We start from the raw sequence: 21565 nt of genomic DNA, 5'->3' as shown, positions 1-21565 counted from the left end.
GTTGGTTTGGGGGTGGGGAGGGGATGGTGGGTGTTGGTTAGGTGGTGGGGAGGGTTGGGGATGGTTGGTGTTGGTTTGGGGGTGGGGAGGGATGGTGGGTGTTGGTTAGTGGGTGGGGAGGTTTGAGGATGGTGGGTGTTGGTTTGGGGGTGAGGAGGTTTGTCTGTATATATTGCCACGTACATCAAGTAATGCATTATTATTGTTTTAAACAGACTGAATTGTTTTTCTATTATTGTTTTAAGCATACTGTTTCGTTTTTTTATTATTGTTTTAAGCATACTGATTTGTTTTTCTATTATTGTTTTAATCATACTGTTTTGTTTTTCTATTATTGGTTTAAACATACTGTTTTGTTTTTCTATTATTGTTTATATCTATTATCTGTTTGGTAATAAAATCATGATGACGTAATAACTTTTCCTAGAAGTATAATTAGCTCTCGACAAAATGTTTAGCCTGTATGCTGATAATTTCAAATTGATTTCTTCCTTTTCTGTATAATTTCATGTCCTATTATATGATTTTAACTCGTGATCTATTTAGTTTTGACTTTTCTTCATGTCTTTTTGTCAGGAATCACAGAGCCTATGAACCGTATGGCTCCCGGCTAATAAAGAACCTGGGGAGGGACCGAGGTATGTGGAGGTGACGATCTGTTGTTGTGTTAGATAAATTGGCATGTTAATTAATTCTAACTCAATCAAACGTTTGCCCCTTAGAAGACGATCTAGAGTAGAACTCGACATCTACTCCTGAAACCTTCTATTTAGTACGGACACGTAAACTCCTTTGTACATTTAACGAGAAACTAATCGTTATGATTCCTGAATGTTGGATCCCTTGGGAGTCGCGACCGGCCCAGCAGGCCCAGTGCACACCACAACCTGTTCGTCACCGAATCAAGGAGGTCTCCCGCGGGGTGGCGCTGGTGCATGCCGCTTTGCATTTTGATGTATAAGTGGTCGCGCGGTGGGGAAACAAGTCCCATCTTCCGTCCAACTTCCGTGTGGCGTTGAGATTCGCATAGCTGCGTGTTGACCAGGACATGAGACACATGAACCTTCTCCCACACTGCCGTGACGTCAGTGTCTTTGATGTCACGTGACTTAGCTCTGTGGCCGGAAACGTCCGAACTGTTGTGTCCGAATATGCTTGAAATGCAATATGTCTACCACACAGGAATTTAAGTAGAATTATTAGATGTCGTCAGCGCGTGAAGTATTTGTTGTGTACCTAACTTCACTGTGTGCTAGCTCTATATTTGGTAGGTCTCTACAATGGCCAGTTTATTCACATGGACCAAAATAAGCTCTGGATTATAAATAAACTGTAAACAAAAAACCACACTAGGCACCTGGAGTTCAAACTACGTTGTTTGTATTATGTTTAGTTTATATATGGGTTTTTTTCATAATTAATACTGAACATCTTAAACATATGACTCTTTTATGTATTTGAGAAGCAAGTGTCACTTTCATCTCGTCTCTGGACTTAGTTTCAAGAACGATCATTAGCTAATATTCAGTGTTAACGTACTTTTTCACGTCAAATGTTTAATTATATTTTGATATAAAAATTGACATTCGAATGATATTTAATGCAAAAACATAATTTGATTGCAGGATCTTCCACTCTGGATTCCGGATGTGACGTTAGACTATCATTACACCGATATAAACATTGTATGTCATGATGCTGTTCCGCAACTTGATGCTCATCAGCGGCGTTTCTAGGATATTTGAAAGAGGGGGAAATTTTTTGGACCTTTTTTTTGATAAAAAAAACATAAAATAATTGTGAAATGCACTAATGTAACGGTTCCTGACTTGGAGCATGTATATTTTATAGTTTAAGTGACAGGGTTTGACATTTTTTATGCCGAATTCTCTCCATTAATTGTCTATGGTATATTAAAATGATTGGATGGATCTTAACAGCAGTAGACCAATAACGAGAAATTCCAAATTCCAGGGTATAAGGCGTTACTTAACATTTCAATAGTCCTAGGCCAGGATTTTATGAACGGGAGGCGTAATTACGGTTGCCCTGGTAGAGGGTCCATGGGGAAGCTCAGAAGCTCCTGGATTTCAACAATTTAGCATCAAATTATGAAGTAGCCAGACTGATAGATATCTCTCCATTTTAGATTAAGTTCTGGTTTCGTTGAACGACACACATGATACACAAAACAACCATTTCATTTATAGATTTACTTTTTACTTACCGTTTTGGTTGTTTAGAAAAGGTGTCCAAGACACCTTGAGATGATTTTAAGGTCTTTTGACGCTTTTGTTTTAACGTCGACATCTTTGACGATTTCACTATATGAATCACGTGTCAACAACAATGGATTCCAATCGCAGAGTCGAATACGGCGGAGAAACGAAATTTTACGGATCACCCACCCATCGTATGGGGGAATCAGTATAAAAAGAAATCAGAGTATTTGTTTAAGTAATGAATATGATAAATTGCCATATTCAAAACAATATAAGCAGATTACGATAGTTTTTTGTTGTTGTTGTTTTTTTTGAAAAAAAGGGGGGGGGGGGGGGGGGGGGGGGGGGGGTTGCCGTACGCCCATTACGCCCTCACCTGGACCCGCCCCTGCTCATCGTAAAAATGACATCTATTTTTTTGAAGTAAAATGGCGGCCCCGTACCCATGTTCCACTAATCCCATAATTACTGTCACGCCGGTATGACTTATTTGACCCGGTCGACTGTAAAACTAAAGCAAAGTAAGACGGTGTGATTGAGATGTGACGGCCGGTGGTGGTCGGCGTGTTTTTGTCGCCGCCGTCCGTACACATTACTAGGACACTAACCCTATTAACGCCAGTAGTGTTGTATGTCCTTCCTACATCAAAGAGTCGCCGTGAGCCGCCACCGTGACGGTCGGGTTATCTCCCCTAGTCACACTTACTAACCAAGACAATTCTAATCTATATTCTGGATACTAGGCTATAATCATAAATCCTCATATCAATTTAGAATTTCGGTTTACATACCAATACCTGACTTATGCTTACTCTTACAAGTCGATCATCCACTGTACACCAAAATGAGTGACGTATATATTTACAGTAATTTAGATATTTGTATTAATGGTTAGCTTCAAAACTTCCTATTTATGTATAAAAGCTAACTAAGCGCGCCCAAATTTATTCTATAAAAGCATCGGATTTCTCTGTAGAGGAAGATGTTCCACTTATCACAAAGGAGTACACTTTCTAAGTCTAGAGAACAAATATCAACTGTAGGTAAAAACTGCAGTGACGGTATCAATAGCTTATTTCGGTGTTGTTTCTAAAGTATACTTGAAATGATTCAAAAAGAAAACGCGGCCACCTATTTGTTAATTCACTACACACCCCTGCTCTAATACAAATAATACCTTACTTTAACATGGGTTATATTTCATATTTCAACTTGCATTAGAAAGAAAGAACCGGAGGAAAGTATTTTCTTACAACCAGTATATAAAGGACGTGCAAATGTCAGTTAGCACTTACACCCACTGTATCAGTCAGATCTCAATTGGAGGATGTAGAATGATGTTGGAACGCTGCACTTTAATAATGTTAGAATTTTATCGAAGTTGCAAAAATATAAATATATAGAAAGAAAAGATTAACACTATTGTTTATTTAATTTTTTATCTGGGATTTTCGACGAAAATATTTTGCCTAAATTTTCAGTTAAAATGCTAGTTGTATGATTTTGCTAGTTTATTGGTTTTGTTGAATGATTACATGGGCCGTATCGGAACGTATTGTATAACACGAGGCAATCCATCAGTTGGTTTCATATAAAGGACCTGTACGAAACACGCCGTACTCGTCTAACGGGAAATGTCTCCCGGGTACTCGCCGTCAACCGGTGTCAGGTGTCTTCCAGACCCGGTACCCACCATCCGCCGGTGTCATGTGACTTACAGACCTGATACCCGCAACTTGAGACAACATTTAATAAATTGAAAATATAAAACCAATCAAAAGTTTAAAATCGTTGTCGTGTGACGGCAGTGCGGAGTAATCTGCACCCATGAGTCTGAGCGTTCACACGCCCGTATCAGCGCAGGCACAGTATTCACTTCACAGCTGAAATGGTTACATTAGTGTCTCGCTGTAACAGTAAAATCTTGGAATCTTGGACAAATTTCTAGTTGAAGCGATCAGGAGATAACTTTTATTATTTAGGGTGGTTCCAAATGTTTACCGAGTTTTTTTTAATCCAGTTGCGGACAAATCCTCTCGGCTACATCACATCACAAGTGAGTAATGGACGCCTGGGGGAAACGGGGACACATACATAGACACTGCTACTGTGGAAATGTACCCGAGATCACGTGAACAAATGATTCACTTAGCAAAAACAAGATAGAGATGTTTATATTTACACTATGTTATCTGGCCCCTTGACCCAGATATCAAACCATGTAGATGTCTCTGTATACTACCTGTGCACGGATTTATGAATGAACATGGGTGTGGCCTGTCAAACAGGTATTTGTCAATCATAACTTATACACCTGTACCTACCTGTACTTGTGAGGGGCTCTGCACCAATGACCGACCGTCATTCCGCCCCGTGGTATCACAAAAGCGTCAATAACTAAAACATAACTAACACCTATGATAAATTGAAATGCCAGCTCACAAAAAGGCAACGAGAACACTTTTGACAAATTTAGAATTAAACATTGCAACTTCTGGTTCCTTTTCTGTATATCTCAGCATTTGTTCATGCTTTTGTACCAAAGAAAGAAATTTGCATAAACATTGCTATTCACAACTGAAAATAAGTTTATTAGAGGAGTTTGGTGTGCAGAAACAATTTGTACTAATATAAATACATCTAGTTTACTAATATAATTATACTTAGTGTACTAATATAAATAAATTAAGTTTATTAATATAGACATATATAATATACTGATATAAAACCAGCTTACTTCTAAATTTATTTCTATTAGCTTTATCTAGTTTACTAACATCATACTTCTAGTTTACTAATATAGTTACATATAGTTTACTTACATAATTATATGCATTGTTCATTATTGCAGTTTCTTTTTATATTTGTTGTTTTGCTATTTGCCTTCGAGTAACTATGTAACTATAAATGAGCATTAATTATTGAATTGAATGAAATATATAATTTACTTATAATGGTTACTTATACAAATATATCAAGTTTACTTATATTAATATATATAGTTTTCGTATTTCATATATATTTGTAAGAAACACTATTTTTGTTTCGTATTTCCGTAGATGCTTCTGCTTGTATACTACCGAAAATAGGTTCCGTGGTGTACAATCTTTGGTCCCGGAGCTTAGTGCAGATCACCGAAAAAAGAGAGAAATAACGTTGTTCATACTGTCGCTGTAGTTTCTTTCTTTTACAGCCTACTAATGTTATATCTGTAGTATCTAGATGCATCTATACCCAATAATACAATAATATATATTGGATACAACAACATACAGTAGATGTTTAATGAACACATGATGAAATAATAAACATTAAATAAACCAACTAGATACCACAATAGTTTTGAAATCTTAACTTGTTCCTTCGGGAGGGCAGTGCTAATGAAATACGGAAAGGTTTTGACAAAATAATATTTAAACATGGGACGTTTTACTTTCATATTTTAGAATGATATAAATTCCGAGTTATTATTACTCTAACTGAAAACCTGGGACATAACATAACCGACTTTGTATGTTACATTGTTTACCGATTTCTCCAGCCAGGTATAAGAGAAACAGGTCCGGCAATTATTGAAACTCGAAAGATTTATTTACATCATAAAATTCAAAAAGGCATAGTACCTATTAAAATATTTTACGAAATTGATTGAATCTACTAAATAAAGTTAGAAAATTCAGAAGTTATTTACTTGAAAGATGCTGAAATTCAGCGCTTGGCCACACCCTCCTCGGTAACCGCCGGTATCACGTGAGCTGGCTCCCACCCTGGTACTCTCCAGTAACTCAATCTTCCATGGTTTCTCTGGAGTGAATATAAACCGTTTTAAAGTCTCTTGGTACCTTCCGATATCACAGGAGCGTGTGTGAAAGGAGGGCGTCCGCCATTCTCATTCAAAAGTAAGGAAAAGTTCACACTGCGGGATTCTCCATCGGTAAAGAAATAGGTATGAAAATAAATGTGTAGCATTGGAAAGGAAAAGGAAAGAGGGATACATTTATTAATCAGTGTCATAATAAATACATAAACAAAATGAATCACAACATCGGTAACTAGTGAATGTTTTTTTAATTTATGAATGAACTTCCTCGGAGTGGTGAAATAGTCGTGTTTACAAGACTGCTCTACAAACAGGAATTATTCAAAACAAAACTCGCAGCAAAATGTTACAGCGACCAATAAAACTGCGTTATGTCCTTTTGTTTTCAAATAAAAACAGCATTAACTGAGCTACGTTAATTGTGATGTCAGAATTAGCAAATGTGTTTTATGATTCGCTATCGCGGGCGTCGATTGGCTGCCGAGATGCTCTGTGCGTCACGTCTCGAGCGGAGGGGGCGTGGTCTGTCACTTGAGCCGGCATGTCAGAGTCCCCGACGGTTAGTTTATATCGTACGTAAAACCTTCAAACAATTATTGTGTTTGTGAGATGACAAGGAACAGGACAATATTATAACAGCCTACATACATATACAGTGGACGTGTCAGACTCAAAGTGCTATATTACGTTGTTAGACTCTGTGCTCGGAATTAACACGGATTAATTACTTATCATAATGAGTGACTCTGATGAGAGCCGCGGATCCCCTTTGGAGCAGCCGTCCACGGAACAGCTTCTGGACGCTGTCCGGGGGGCCGGAGCTGGTCTCCTGCAACAGGACGATAGCAAGCTGAATTCCGCAGAACTTGGCACACAGGGATTGAACGTAGAAAAGTTCCCCAAACAGATCCAGGATGCAGTGTCACAAGTCTTAAAGGGATACGACTGGTCCCTGGTACCCATGCCCCAAAGAGGTCCAAACGGTGAGAAGAGGAAACCTCACATCAAGAGACCTATGAACGCATTCATGGTATGGGCTCAAGCCGCACGTCGAAAACTGGCCGATCAGTACCCTCATCTACACAATGCCGAACTTAGCAAGACCCTCGGCAAACTCTGGAGGTAAGTACCCATAAAGTCAGAAAATACTTAGCTTTTTACCTGTTTAGTCAGGTACGGGGGAGGCTTTGGCATCCGCCAACATTCGCTACTTGTACGGGTAGATATCTTTGATTTTTTTTTATGATATTGAGTTGTTACAAATTCTTCAGGAAACTTGCTAGAAGTGACACTTAATTAAAAATTACATGAAACCAAATCCGGGAGGAATATATCCATAATTATATAGACGGACGGACTGGTAGCTCTGGGGGACATTGACCCGGGGACTATTATCATTTTGGATCCCAGATAGCATCTCAACCATGACGGGCTCCTCTGACAGATCATCCAGACAGCCCTGCAGAGAACTGGTCAGTTACGATATAGCATGCATACAATGAACTAATTATAACACAGAGTCAATGTAGTGAACATAAAACAAATATGATAACCCACAACGACCGACAGAATTATACACCTTTTCCTATAATGATTATTATATCTTTGGTATTGTTAGCATTACTATAATTTTGGCAATTTAAATTACTACGCTAGGAGTACGAAAATTATGACTTGCGTATTTGACGCGTAAATTTGAATAAAAATGTGAAAGTCAGCATCTGTGTAAGACTAGTTCCATCACCTCACCTGTATAGGTAGGGAACACAGCCGGTCTCCATGTCCACGCCCGGCCCGTTATCTTTGCATATCGCCAATATATACCGGTAAAATGGACTGGTCTTAGAAATAAGAATATCTTCATATATTTCAGAAGCTTCTTGTGAACTTGTTAATTAACTGCATATTGACAACAACAGAAAGAAAGAAAAAAAGAAAAATATAAAACAGCGATTATCGGTTATTTTTAATTCAATAAGCTATAAAAGAAATCCATGACAGATGTATTTTAGGCGAGATATGACATACGTACTTATTACAGGTACTGAGCGTTGTTACCCAAATAACCATCCGCGCGTGACCGGTAATGATGTTAACTAAGTACCATCAAAACTTATCTACTACCATAAAAACTTACTAGCATCACTTTTGTATATGTCCTTTTCTTTATCTTGTCATGCATGCGTGAGGAGCGTTTTACGCGACACAGTGCGGCATCGAAATTACTTATGAATAATAATTACACGTAGATAAAGCTTCGTTCTAGAGAATCGTCACAATACAGATGTTGGTGCGAATAGTTGACACTTATTGAAGCCTCTCGTGTATGTTGTTTGAAGCTCCCAGTTTCCTCCTCCTGTACTTAGCTGTACAATAAAAGGATACCTCCTGTTTAATAACCCGCGTCACAATAAATATGTATATATGCCATCTCTTAACTTGAAAGTGCTCTCGCGTTTTACTAACCAGTTCTTCATTTCAATTTTGTTATCAAACTAAATATTACTTTCTAATGGTTATATTTGTTTTAATTTGACTATGTTAGACATATTCAATAATAACTGAACTGTTGTCTATGTTTTTATTATGACGTTTAAAATTTTATACTCAATAATAGCTGAAGCATTCGTTTACTTTGAGTTTAAAACTATGAAAACTTTTTAAATTTTCCAAAATGTTGATATCAATGTCTAGTGTTGATAAAAACTTTCGCCTGGAATCAGAATATGAAATTAATATTTATGAGGACGATACGAGGTAAATATATGTAATTATATTCGTTTAGTTTTTAAATTGAGTTTGTAAATTAGAATTAACAGCTGTTTGTGTTTAGAAATTCCTGCATAAAATTGCTGTATTGGAGTTCGACCAGACAGCTGCGACCTAAGTTGATTTTTAAATAGGAGAAACCGCTTCTACTAGGGAAGTTTTACCAACTATTTGTCTGGTAGGTTTTTACCAACTATTTGTCTAAGTAAGGTTTTTACCAACTATTTGTCAGGTAGGTTTTTACCAACTATTTGTCTGGTAAGGTTTTTACCAACTATTTGGCTGGTAGGTTTTTACTAACTATTTGTCTGGTAGGTTTTTACCAACTATTTGTCTGGTAGGTCAGAATTGGCCGTATGTTTTATTTATATATAAACTACCATACTACTACACGTCATCTCCCAACAATATCTTACCACTGACAGATAATCGCTTACCGTAATAATTTGTACATGTGGACATTTATTATATAACATTTCCAGGACGAAACACCAATACAAAAATCAAATAACTGATAGGATTAATGATTTAATGCGACATAATGTGTCTCAAAAATACAAAATTCTGATTTTTTTTTGTCACCAAGCATGGCGGATACGATCATAAATTATATCAAATGTTTGTATTGAAAAAAACCTCTTTACATTTTACTGAGACGCATTTTCTAATTGAGATCCTGTTTTAATTTACTAGGTTTTTAAATGTTCGTGTTGCGTTAATCAAAACATATCATCAATAACAAACCGTAGATTCTATTTCTCGTGTGTATGGGGCTATCTCGCGGTGTCAACATCAGCTGTACACGTCGGGGCACTGTTACATATTTCCCATAGGACGACTGCATCGTTTGCTCCCGAGGTCGGGACGTGCATGTTGGGGCGACCTGAGAACCGGGAAGGGGGGAGAAGTAGACAGCAGGGAGGGGGACACATTCCTCGTACCGCGGATTACTGGTGCTGTAATCTCGTAAATCCCAGACCAGTCGATACTCGGGGACTGATACAGTTTGAGGAGGGAGGAGGGCTGTGGGGAGGGGTACCAACAGAAGGCTGATACGCTGGGATATTTTGTCGACTGCACCACGTTCTAGTTTCGACGTACTTTTTCACTTGCGTCAAAATCCAACAGGTGTCGGCGATATGTGTGCAGCAAACCGAGGCTGACATGTACATCACCACAGTGGCACGGTCTTCTATAAATCCTAAAGATTACATTGTATGGTTTACAGTTATGTACTTTAAATCAAAACGATCACTTGTAAAATTTATGGATTTTATTGTAAGTATTTTTCAAGATATCTTACATGAAATGAAAATACAATTTTTCTGAATCCGACATATCTCTGATCGTCGATTATAATCGCCTTGTAATGCTTTTCAGTCCACATAGTTATCCTCTTAGAATACAATACATTTGTATATCCCTTTCTTAATACTCCACGCATGTATTAGCTTTTAAAGGGGACACTTTGGGTTTTGATGTTTCCATGAGTTTAAACGTCGCAATTAAATTCAGATTCCTTCAACAATAAAATTTGAATTCTAAATACGCCGGATATAAGGTTTGTTATACAAATGTGACCCCTTGTTACACACTAGCGTGTGTCTGAGTAAAATATAAACAAGTCTGTGAATCTATGACAATGTTATATTACGTAGAACTTGCGCCAAGGTGTTACTTTGAAAGTAATTTATAAAACTATTTCAATCTTTATAAATTGTTTTGCATTAATTATAAACTGAATTAAAGAGCGAGGACACATGCGGTTGGTATACTTGAGATGCCGGTGTTGTAAGTGTCCCTAGCATGCCATTGGGTGCCGTAGGAGCTGGGTTTCCGATGTCGCTAATTCGCTTGAGAGGTAGTGATAAGCTGCAAGTTGGGGGAAATTCCTGTTCGCAATTTCATATCCTTGTTAAAAGTGTGTCCGCATAGTCAAAATAGCCATTTCCTGAGCGATAAAGTCGGCAACACACCACTCGCCAGCTTCTGTGGCAGAAAAATATCACATTATCATAATACAAAATTGTATTATATGTCTGTTAAAATGTCATGATACGACAGTTTGGATGTATCTTTCAATAGACAAACCGTTATGATCAAATCAATATTGTGAAACGTAACATACAATTTACTGTTTTTACTGTTAAACTACAATTTACTGTTTCTCTATGAGAAATGTAAATTACAATTTACTGTTTATCTATGAGAAATGTAAATTACAATTTACTGTTTCTCTAGGAGAAATGTTAATTACAATTTACTGTTTCTCTAGGGGAAATGTTAATTACAATTTACTGTTTCTCTAGTAGAAATGTTCATTACAATTTACTGTTTCTCTAGGAGAAATATTAATTACAATTTACTGTTTCTCTAGTGGAAATGTTCATTACAATTTACTGTTTCTCTAGTAGAAATGTTTATTACAATTTACTGTGTATAGGGATGATGTCATTTACGAATTACTATGTATCAGGGACAAATGAAACTGAATATAGGGGAGAAATGTAGTTTACATTTACTGTCTATAAGGAGAAATGTAGTTTACATTTACTGTCTATAAGGAGAAATGTAGTTTACATTTACTGTCTATAAGGAGAAATGTAGTTTACATTTACTGTCTATAAGGAGAAATGTAGTTTACATTTACTGTCTATAAGGAGAAATGTAGTTTACATTTACTGTCTATAAGGAGAAATGTAGTTTACATTTACTGTCTATAAGGAGAAATGTAGTTTACATTTACTGTCTATAAGGAGAAATGTAGTTTACATTTACTGTCTATAAGGAGAAATGTAGTTTACATTTACTGTCTATAAGGAGAAATGTAGTTTACATTTACTGTCTATAAGGAGAAATGTAGTTTACATTTACTGTCTATAAGGAGAAATGTAGTTTACATTTACTGTCTATAAGGAGAAATGTAGTTTACATTTACTGTCTATAAGGAGAAATGTAGTTTACATTTACTGTCTATAAGGAGAAATGTAGTTTACATTTACTGTCTATAAGGAGAAATGTAGTTTACATTTACTGTCTATAAGGAGAAATGTAGTTTACATTTACTGTCTATAAGGAGAAATGTAGTTTACATTTACTGTCTATAAGGGGAAATTAACTTTTGCAATTTACTGTCGATCGGTAAGAATTAAAATTTACTGTATATCGGAGAGAAATGTAACTTAAATGCACTGTATATCGGGGAGAAACTAACTTAAAATTTACCGTGATTGGGAAAAGATATGTAACTTAACTTAGTGTTTATCGGGGAGAAATGTAACATTTTCTATTGAAATCGAAGTCCTTCTTTACTTTCGAAGACTTTCTGTGAAAAGTGTTAAAATCTTTTCACAGTCGATAAGGTGTGTAAACTGCGTGTAAGACTCGTCAGTGAACAAAGTGATTAGGGGACGTATCTTTTGGATCAGTGTCCCGGGCTGGTGACTGCACGCGGGGTGAGCGAGGACAGCCCTACCCGAACCGGCCCACGGGTACCGCACTCTTAAATTAGATCGGGTCTTTTTGAGGGGCTGTATAACGACCGGCAGGGTTGACGGTGATGGGCAACAGATTAGCGTAATCTGACTGGGACCATCTTTTAATTAAAGATTATAACCTGTTGACAAGTGGTCCTCAAAATGTGCATTCAGGACATGGGGCACCAGGTGCCCGGCAGACATTGCTCACTGCTACGTACTGCACGGGGCTCTACACAAGAGCGTGGCAATAGGACGGCAATGGTGTCCCGTTACGACACCCGTCCTCGCAAATATGGAAGAATAGAACGGAATCGGAAAAAGGTGTGCTTAACAATTGCTCAAATGGTTTATATTTATTAAGGAAATGGAGTCAAAGGTTTAAACACAATTATCAAATCATTTTTCTTCCAAATGTGACAAACTTTCAATTCTGTTGAAGGCTAATTGGCGAGAAGGCGTGTCATAAACGGTTTCGATCACATAGTCAAATTGGCTTTCTATGTGAGGGACTAAACTCAATTCACTTGTGTGACCTCTTACCTATCGCGGTGGCGCTCATTAGTAAAGGGTCGACACATACACGTGGGAGAGGTGGACTAATTAAAGGCACACAATCCATTCTACGTCCGACAATTATAGTGAAAATCACAGCTAATATTACTTCATATTGTCATTGGATTATTTCGGATAGATATTTTTTCTGCTGAAGAGCAGGTATTTTTCATTCATGAAACAAGCTCGTCACAAACCAGTGACAGGTGTCCTGGCTGTCTGAGCGCCCCAGGTCTGCCATTAGTTCGGTCCGTCGTGTGATTCACGCCGGCTAACAGACGTCACACCATACGTCACGGTACTGGCCCAAATATCCTTCCTCGTTACTGTTCGACAAAGTCCCACCGACATAAATGTTACCGTCTGCATTGTTTACGCTTATACGCAAAACAGAAAAAAACTCACTTAGCTTTTCAGCATAAACCTTTTTTTCCTAAAGAAAGAAATGAATTTTTATCTGCGAAAATAGCAATAAATTGGTGAGAGAAATAAGATAAGAATTCGGAGAAGGGAACTACGGCGCTCTATGTAGATGGAACTTTATTGCATGCCGAGGACGGAAATGTAAACACAACTTCAGTTTAGTATTACGGAGTTTTATCTCTCAATCCCATACCTATTACCCGAGTCCCGGGGTAAAGTAGGAGACCGAGGTACAATGGGGACCGGGATCAAGAAGGGGACCGCGGTACATTGGGGGAGGGGTACGAGGTACAGTGGGGACCAAGGTCAAGGATGGGACCGCGGTATAGTGGGGGAGGGGTACGAGGTACAGTGGGGACCAAGGTCAAGGATGGGACCGCGGTATAGTGGGGGAGGGGTGCGAGCTACAGTGGGGGACCGAGGTACAGTGGGGAGCGGGGTCAATTAGGGGACCGCGGTAAGTTGGAGAGGGGTGCGAGGTGCAGTGGGCGACCGGGAGGGGCTAACTACAGTGGGGAGCGGGGTCAATTAGGGGACCGCGGTAAGTTGGAGAGGGGTGCGAGGTGCAGTGGGCGACCGGGAGGGGCTAAATACAGTGGGGACGGAGGACCGAGGTCCAGCAGGAATCCGGGTTATGGCGGGTGAGGGGCTCGAGAAACAAGGGTCCGAAGCACGGTATTGCAAAAGGGGCTAGGAATCTGTTGCGGCACTGGACTGGTAGACTCGTAGAGGCGAGGGTTATAGTAGGGGCCTGAGACACAATAGGGACCGCCGCTCGAGGGGCTGAGATATAATACTTGTTCATTACACCTGTAGACACTATCAATCACATCATCGACACGGTAAGTGTCAAAGATTGATGGCAGGGCTGTCGTGAAAACAGATAGTTCACACTCGTCTTGTTCAGATTATGGGAATGACCAGATATGGCCGTAGTCTGGTCACTACTGGTAACGTTGTTCGCCCATCGTACCCGTTTTATTTACCGTTCATTGTATACATGGAAACGATGGTCACTCTTGTCCAGAACCATCGTTATACCATGTATTATCCCAGATAAGGAAAGCTGTCCGCCTCCATTCATAAAGCTTTAATTCTAATGTTATACTGCAGTCTGTACACACTAGGTTGACGGGTACACGATTGACGCTCACGATCGCTAACGACCTCATTAACCCGTGAAACCCTTCACCATATTTACCTTTTGCTGTTAAAGAATTTAGAACTATTGCAAATATTGTGTATGAAAAAACGGACTCGGTGTTAATGAATCCGGGGTAAGAATTGGTGTGTACACACAATACTTGGGGCGCCCACAAACCACACACACTACAGCATATACTGAGGCGTACTCGGTCCCTCTACTATTGTTATCGGCACGACCATTCATGTTCATTTACAGTGAAAAGGGCATATAGGACAAGTTTGTGCCTTCTTATCAAACTGAATTTTTTGTGGCAGTCACTGAGACAATAGTTTTGAATGACCTCGTGGCACTGTGTGTTTTCCGGATCGCCGTCATCGAATTTGCTTTTTTTTCTTCTCGTGGATTTTATAAAGGGAAATGGTTGGAGAGCCTTTTCCATCCCATCTCGTGGTTGCTGGTCGATGTGAGATGGATGGTATCTATTATTGGTGTACCGTCATCTGACAGAGGACATAAGTCACTGTCCCGATACGTAAAATATATGCAGTGACGTCATCGTTTGGCACCTGTCAGCGAGGTGTAGATACACGAACACCGATCGATGAGTTTGTTAGAGTTTACCAAACGACAAATCATTACATAAGTCTGAGCTGACAAGGTATAGAGGTCAAACCATATTTCAGAACCGGGGAATATTCAATAATTCATACCACTCGCTTTACAGGTGATCGCTGAACGACTAAATTATTCATAGAATCTTTCACATCAGAGATGTCTCTAGATCTAGAAACTTATTTCACATTTATCGTTCACTCGTCGATATATCTGTGGATTTTTTGCTTTGCAGAAAGAACATGCAATATAAATAAATTCACAACCAAGTGTCTTTCTACTTCCTTAGGTGTCTCCGTACATTGCCTAACTATGCACGGATAGGTGTCTCCGTATATTGCCTAACTCTGTACGGATAGGTGTCTTCGTATATTGCCTATCTATGTACGGATAGGTGTCTCCGTATATTGCTCAACTATGTACGTGTAGGTGTCTCCGTATATTGCCTATATATGTACGGTAGGTATCACCGTATATTGACTAACTATGTACGGATAGGTGTCTCCGTATATTGCCTATCTATGTACGGTAGGTATCTCCGTATATTGCCTAACTATGTACGGATAGGTGTCTCCGTATATTGCCTATCTATGTACGGTAGGTATCTCCGTATATTGACTAACTATGTACGGATAGGTGTCTCCGTATATTGCCTATCTATGTACGGTAGGTATCTCCGTATATTGACTAACTATGTACGGATAGGTGTCTCCGTATATTGCCTATCTATGTACGGTAGGTATCTCCGTATATTGACTAACTATGTACGGATAGGTGTCTCCGTATATTGCCTATCTATGTACGGAAGGTATCTCCGTATATTGACTAACTATGTACGGATAGGTGTCTCCGTATATTGCCTATCTATGTACGTGTAAGTGTCTCCGTATATTGCCTAACTATGTACGGATAGGTGTCTCCGTATATTGCCTATCTATGTACGGTAGGTGTCTTCGTATATTGACTATGTACGGATAGGTGTCTCCGTATATTGCCTATCTATGTACGGTAGGTGTCTTCGTATATTGACTAACTATGTACGGATAGGTGTCTCCGTATATTGCCTAACTATGTACGGATAGGTGTATCCGTATATTGCCTTACTCTGTACGTGTAGGTGTATCCGTATATTGCCTATCTATGTACGGTAGGTGTCTTCGTATATTGCCTAACTATGTACGGATAGGTGTCTCCGTATATTGCCTAACTATGTACGGATAGGTGTCTTCGTATATTGCCTAACTCTGTACGTGTAGGTGTCTCCGTATATTGCCTAACAATGTACGTGTAGGTGTCTCCGTATATTGCCTAACAATGTCAGGTTATGTGTCCCATATACTGTCTTGTCTAACTTTGTGAGGTACGTGCACTGCCTAATTACGTACAGGTGTCTCCCTAACTCCTTAGTATGTACATGTACATCATGCACGGTATGTCATTAATATTTTATTAACATTTATTTCTATTGATATATAGGAAAAAAGATAATCTGTGTTTTTTTTTGTGTTTTTTTACACAAGTCAAAGTTTTCGATCTTAAACTCGTAGCGCTGCTGGTGTGTTAGACTGACGTTCGCTGACTTGCTAATTTCGTGATGGAAGGCAATTCATTTCATTATAATTGGTTTGAGGTATTTCATGAACATAAATCCCGTTAAATGACAACTCTTTACCAGCAGGTTCAAACATGATAGCACGTCACCTAAAGAAATGTAACGTTTCGTAAAAACGGTGCTTTCATGTTAGAGTGAAATCAGGATTTATTTACACGAGAGTTAAATGTTCCAGATACCTCTAGCTACAATGGACGCAGATAAATTAATATGTCAAAATAACCGAAAATTGCCTGTCATTTGTCCCATACAAAGAGAGTTACGGGACCCAAACACCTGTCTGCCACTGGGCTGCACACCTCCAAATCACTGTTTTAATTGTTTGTAAACAATTTAAGTAGTTTAGAAACCAGTGTTACCGTAGCTGTGTAAGTGTGTAGAGACCCGTACATATCCGTCCACACGCTCCTCATGTATTAAACCTGCTCAGGTCTTATACCCAGGTATCACTCGGGATCATATTCAGACCGGTAAACAAGCACCAGCCGAAGTAATTATAAAAGCAAGATATTAAAGTTACACTACTACAGATCCAGTTAAACCACGAGGCTCTGAGGCGACATGTCCGGATCAAAATCTCTACATGTCGATCATTATGAAAATAAACTTCTACGAAATAAAGTGTGTTCTTTTCCTGTATTACCGCGGAGTTACTTGTGTATTCGTTTGTGCTGCGAAAACAGTATGTTCGAATTATTTCATACCTCGACGTCTTCCTACAATGATAAAGCCAATTTTTAGGCCAAGCACTGCAAGATTCCGTATTTCACATGGTGACATTAAAAGATGTTAAATGGATGCTTTTATACACTGACCTAATATTGAATATGTTAGCGAGATTTTACGGAAAGGTAACGTGACGTCATTATTTCGTCCTTCACGACAATTTGTCAGCCTTTTTTTACGCGATTGTCGTCAATATATTTTACAGAAAATACAATACATACAGATAAATACATGTAAACATAACGCGTGTAGGTATTAATAAATGCAACAGCACACAAAACATTCAGAGGCGGATCCAGAGGGATTTTTTGGGCTTCAGGCCCCCCTCCCCCCCAGCCTGAAAATTTTCTTTAAAAATGATGTATTTTCACCATTTTCCTAAAATTTCCCCCACATGTAAACCCTCCCTGAAAATTTGGACCCCCTGATTTTTGCGCGGATGTATACACAACTCAAGAATTCGCCACTCTCATCGATGTATAAACACAAAAAAACTCAAACTATTTGCGACGTCAGATACCATTCGTTCCTTAAGAATCATCCATGTGAAAAATTAGTTGTCTAATTCTTCTCTCACTTTTCTGTCTTCCACAGGCTTCTGAATGAGGAGGAGAAGCGTCCATTCGTGGACGAGGCAGAGCGCCTTCGGGTTCAGCACAAGAAGGATTACCCAGACTATAAGTACCAGCCGAGACGCAGGAAGCCCCTGAAAAGTGCTAGTGGAGGACAGACGGACGGGGGACAGGTTCCCCCTGGGCTCATATTCAAAGGTCTAAATGAACGCTCCCCTTCCACCATCAGTGACGGAGACTCGGGTAGTGACTGTTCCAACCATAACCCGAACGGACCGCCTACTCCTCCCACCACACCCAATCAGCACGACCTCATCACACTCAAGTGCATGCCAGACCGTCTACGTCACCGTCCTCACATGCCAGGTACGTCACAACCCAGTCAGTTCCTCAAATGGTTACGCCAAATACACTCATTATAAGGCCCATCACATATAAACTAATTATACAGGGAATTAGGTTAAACTCATTTCATTATAAGAATTCTGATCCGTTTTGAATTCCCGTGGAAGCTACCAGCTTACCTACACAAAGGTGAGCCCGCACCTTTCTGTGGTCTCTAATCCGCCCAGATACCGGAGAGGATACACGTGCTTAACCATTTGTCTCCTTACGTGACCGCTTGTAGTATAATATCTGGAGATCTGTATCTATGGTCGAGTGTTATACACCACGCAGATACAGTGACCAGATAGCGGTCTACCTCGCCAATATTCTCCACTATCAATTCACACACAAACACAGGTTTTCGGATTTTTATTAACCCTATTTTTTACTGTTAGCGCATGATCCCGGTGGAGGTCAAATCGGGCCCATTAGCTGGAGCTGGTAACAATGACTGTCAGTCGGGCTATATCATGTTTCCAAACAATTTGTCATTAAAGATTGCTTAATGTGTGTTTAAGAAATAGAATTCTGTTTATTCTGCATTTGTAAAGAAATGTAATACGTGGCTTTTTATTTGACAGGACATCCGATCGACTTCCGGAATGTGGATTTGCATACATATCCTTCAGAAATGGTCCTTCCCATCGACAACTTTGACGACCATGAATTGGATCAATATTTACCAACAACAGCATCTCACATGCCTGGTACGCATGCGCCAGAACAATACACTTCCTGTTATGGGGCAGCTTCCGCCTCCACTACCACCTCGTCCTCCTGGACATCAAACTATCGCGTGTCATCGTCTGGCATGTGTCTGCCGTCCTACCCTCTGCCCCAAAATACGGACGTTTCATCCCCGTACGATCTGTCTAATCACTCGCCACAGTCGGCGACCAACGCTTCATCTCAGTCGCCACCGATGCACAGCCCCTCGTACCAACCGAATACGACCGGAAGTACAGGGACTTGTAAGTACATTGGTGAGGACGACCAGGCCACCGTCAAACTAGAGCCTTTGGGTGCCAGGTCTGCCCCCCGCCAGTCCCAGACGTCCTCACAGGGACAATTTGACTCTTACAACATTTCCCCACCCCCGCGCTACGATAGTAACCACCACGGCAGCCAATTCTCTTCTCAGCATGGTTTCCTTCCGGCCAGCACCGCCGCGCAGCCCTACCAATACATGGGCGTGTCTCGCCAAATGTTCAACCCTATCCCCGCCGCCGTCCCCACTGATCAGACATGGAACCGGTTCACGTAACTCCTGACGTCACTGGGATGTGCAGCACATTCACCTTGGTTTGGACATTACTCGCTCGACGTGTCTGAACTGGATATATGTGGCGTGACCTTGTGATCTCGTGCAGAACAAAGCTTTATACCAATTCCTATTGGGGACATACACAATAAACTTTCTGCTACCGACTAGACAGAAATACTATACAGGTGTCTGATAACTACTGTGGTACGCTAAGTGTACAACTAACCTACACCATGACCAAAGTGAAAGTAGGACAGAGTGGTTCATTTCCTCTGGGTTTACATTACACAACAAATATTCTACAAATAGGTTTTTATTATATGTCTCTATTTATTTTCTATTTGATGGTCTCAAAGAGAAGTATGTATGTTTGTGAGAGGTCTGTGTCCTCGTCTTATATACTCATTGTATGACGTATCCAACCAAAGTCCCGTTCTGATGGAAGCATTTGTAACCGGTGTTGACATGTGACGTCTTAATATTTTGTTGTTTTCGTCATCCTTCCATGTTAATTTACATGATTGGTGCTTACCTATCACGTGCTACAAGATGGCGAAGTCTCTAGCACTCGGTGCCTTCTTCAGAAAATCATTTTTGCATTGTTATTTATAACTACATATACTCACCAACGATACGATTACTATAGTGTTTTAGTTTTAGAACTATTTTATTTCATAGATGAACGGACTTTGATAAATTGTCTCTATTTCTCACGCTGTGCCTTTGACCAAAGTACTTTTTATATTGTTATTTAAGAAAGAATGTTTTAATGTATGCCAGTGTCTAGGCCACATTACCAGGTCGACTTGTGGTAGGACTTTTGTCTAGACCACATTGCCAGGTCGACCCATAGTAGGCCATGCGTCTAAGCCACATTACCAGGTCGACTTGTGGTAGGACTTTTGTCTTGGCCACATTGCCAGGTCGACCCATAGTAGTTTATATATGTGCCTATGCCACATAGCCGGGTCGACTCGTGGTAGGACTTTTGTCTTGGCCACAATGCCAGGCGACGTGTAATAGGCCACAATACCAAGTCGGCCTATAAAAGGCCACATTGCCGGGTCGTACCGTAATATGCCATGTTCCCGAGCCACATTGATGGGTCGATCCTTAAATGGGTAACACTTTGCAATAGGTAAAAAAACCCAGATGGTTGTTTATTTTAGAATATCAATGGTATAAGAACTCTTTATGCAATGTTTCTGTATAACATTTACAGTTGTATGTAAATATTTTGTACATAATGATTTATGCATTAAATTCTTTTGATAAATTGATACATGTATTGCGTTTATTTACGGACCAACAAAGGGTCATTGGGGCTATCATTGTGTCTGTATGATGTCGCTATCTTATCTCTCTGTGACCACTCGACATCCCAGATATAGCGGGTGACGTCAGGACACATCAGGTAACCTGCAAGTGACGTCATTGGGAAGTGTACACGGGAAACCCCTATCTTAAGTGGGACAGACTGACTGCTGATGAACAAGCTGGGGACAAGGAAACGTAAATTAAGGGTCAGAGGAAATGTTCTGTAATCTACATCCGCGAATAACCAGCGTCGGTATACCGCCGGACTGTTAATTTTAAATCTTGGTATTCAAATGCGAACTGTAGATATATTATTTGCAGAGAAAAGTCATTAGTTACAAAATCACCATTCCTGGTAGCTTACTACAGATTAATGTATAGGATGTTTATGTGATACAAATTTAAAAGAAAATAACTATTCTGATCGATCTAAGATTGTTGTTATTGAACAAATGGTACGGGTTTAAACAGTAACAAAAAATCCTAGTAGGCGATCAATCTACCACTTGGTGTTGAATAAAAAAAAAATCAGCCTGTTTATCTGACGTCACACAGCAGCCTGGACCCGTATATGTGTGGCGTAGGGTGCAAGTCTGCTTCGACACTGTTATAGTGTAAGGTGATAGCCTGTCCCTTTTAGGGCGCAGTCGACCGTACCCAGGG

At 39.7% G+C, this 21565-nt stretch overlaps 1 protein-coding gene and 1 long non-coding RNA gene across 2 annotated transcripts in view; both read left to right on the top strand.

Moving 5' to 3' along the window:
- LOC110447454 overlaps nt 1–1791 on the top strand; it is a 31344-nt gene extending 29553 nt beyond the window's left edge. The window contains exons 2-3 of the long non-coding RNA XR_002462592.1: nt 577–638; nt 1626–1791. This is a non-coding gene — a long non-coding RNA (uncharacterized LOC110447454). The remainder of the gene's footprint in view (nt 1–576; nt 639–1625) is intronic.
- A 4722-nt stretch (nt 1792–6513) lies between these two features.
- On the top strand, nt 6514–20865 carry LOC110447459 (transcription factor SOX-9-like). Its single transcript, XM_021493168.1, has 3 exons — nt 6514–7164; nt 17957–18300; nt 18903–20865. The coding sequence occupies exons 1-3, from the start codon at nt 6779–6781 to the stop codon at nt 19583–19585; spliced, it is 1413 nt and encodes a 470-aa protein (XP_021348843.1). The 5' UTR covers nt 6514–6778; the 3' UTR covers nt 19586–20865.
- The last annotated feature ends 700 nt before the right edge of the window (nt 20866–21565 follow it).

The sequence above is a fragment of the Mizuhopecten yessoensis genome, unplaced genomic scaffold (genome assembly GCF_002113885.1).
Source record: "Mizuhopecten yessoensis strain PY_sf001 unplaced genomic scaffold, ASM211388v2 scaffold3427, whole genome shotgun sequence".
NCBI lineage: Eukaryota > Metazoa > Mollusca > Bivalvia > Pectinida > Pectinidae > Mizuhopecten > Mizuhopecten yessoensis.
Note: the sequence above shows the minus strand (reverse complement) of the source record. Positions and strands in the feature narration are given on the sequence as shown.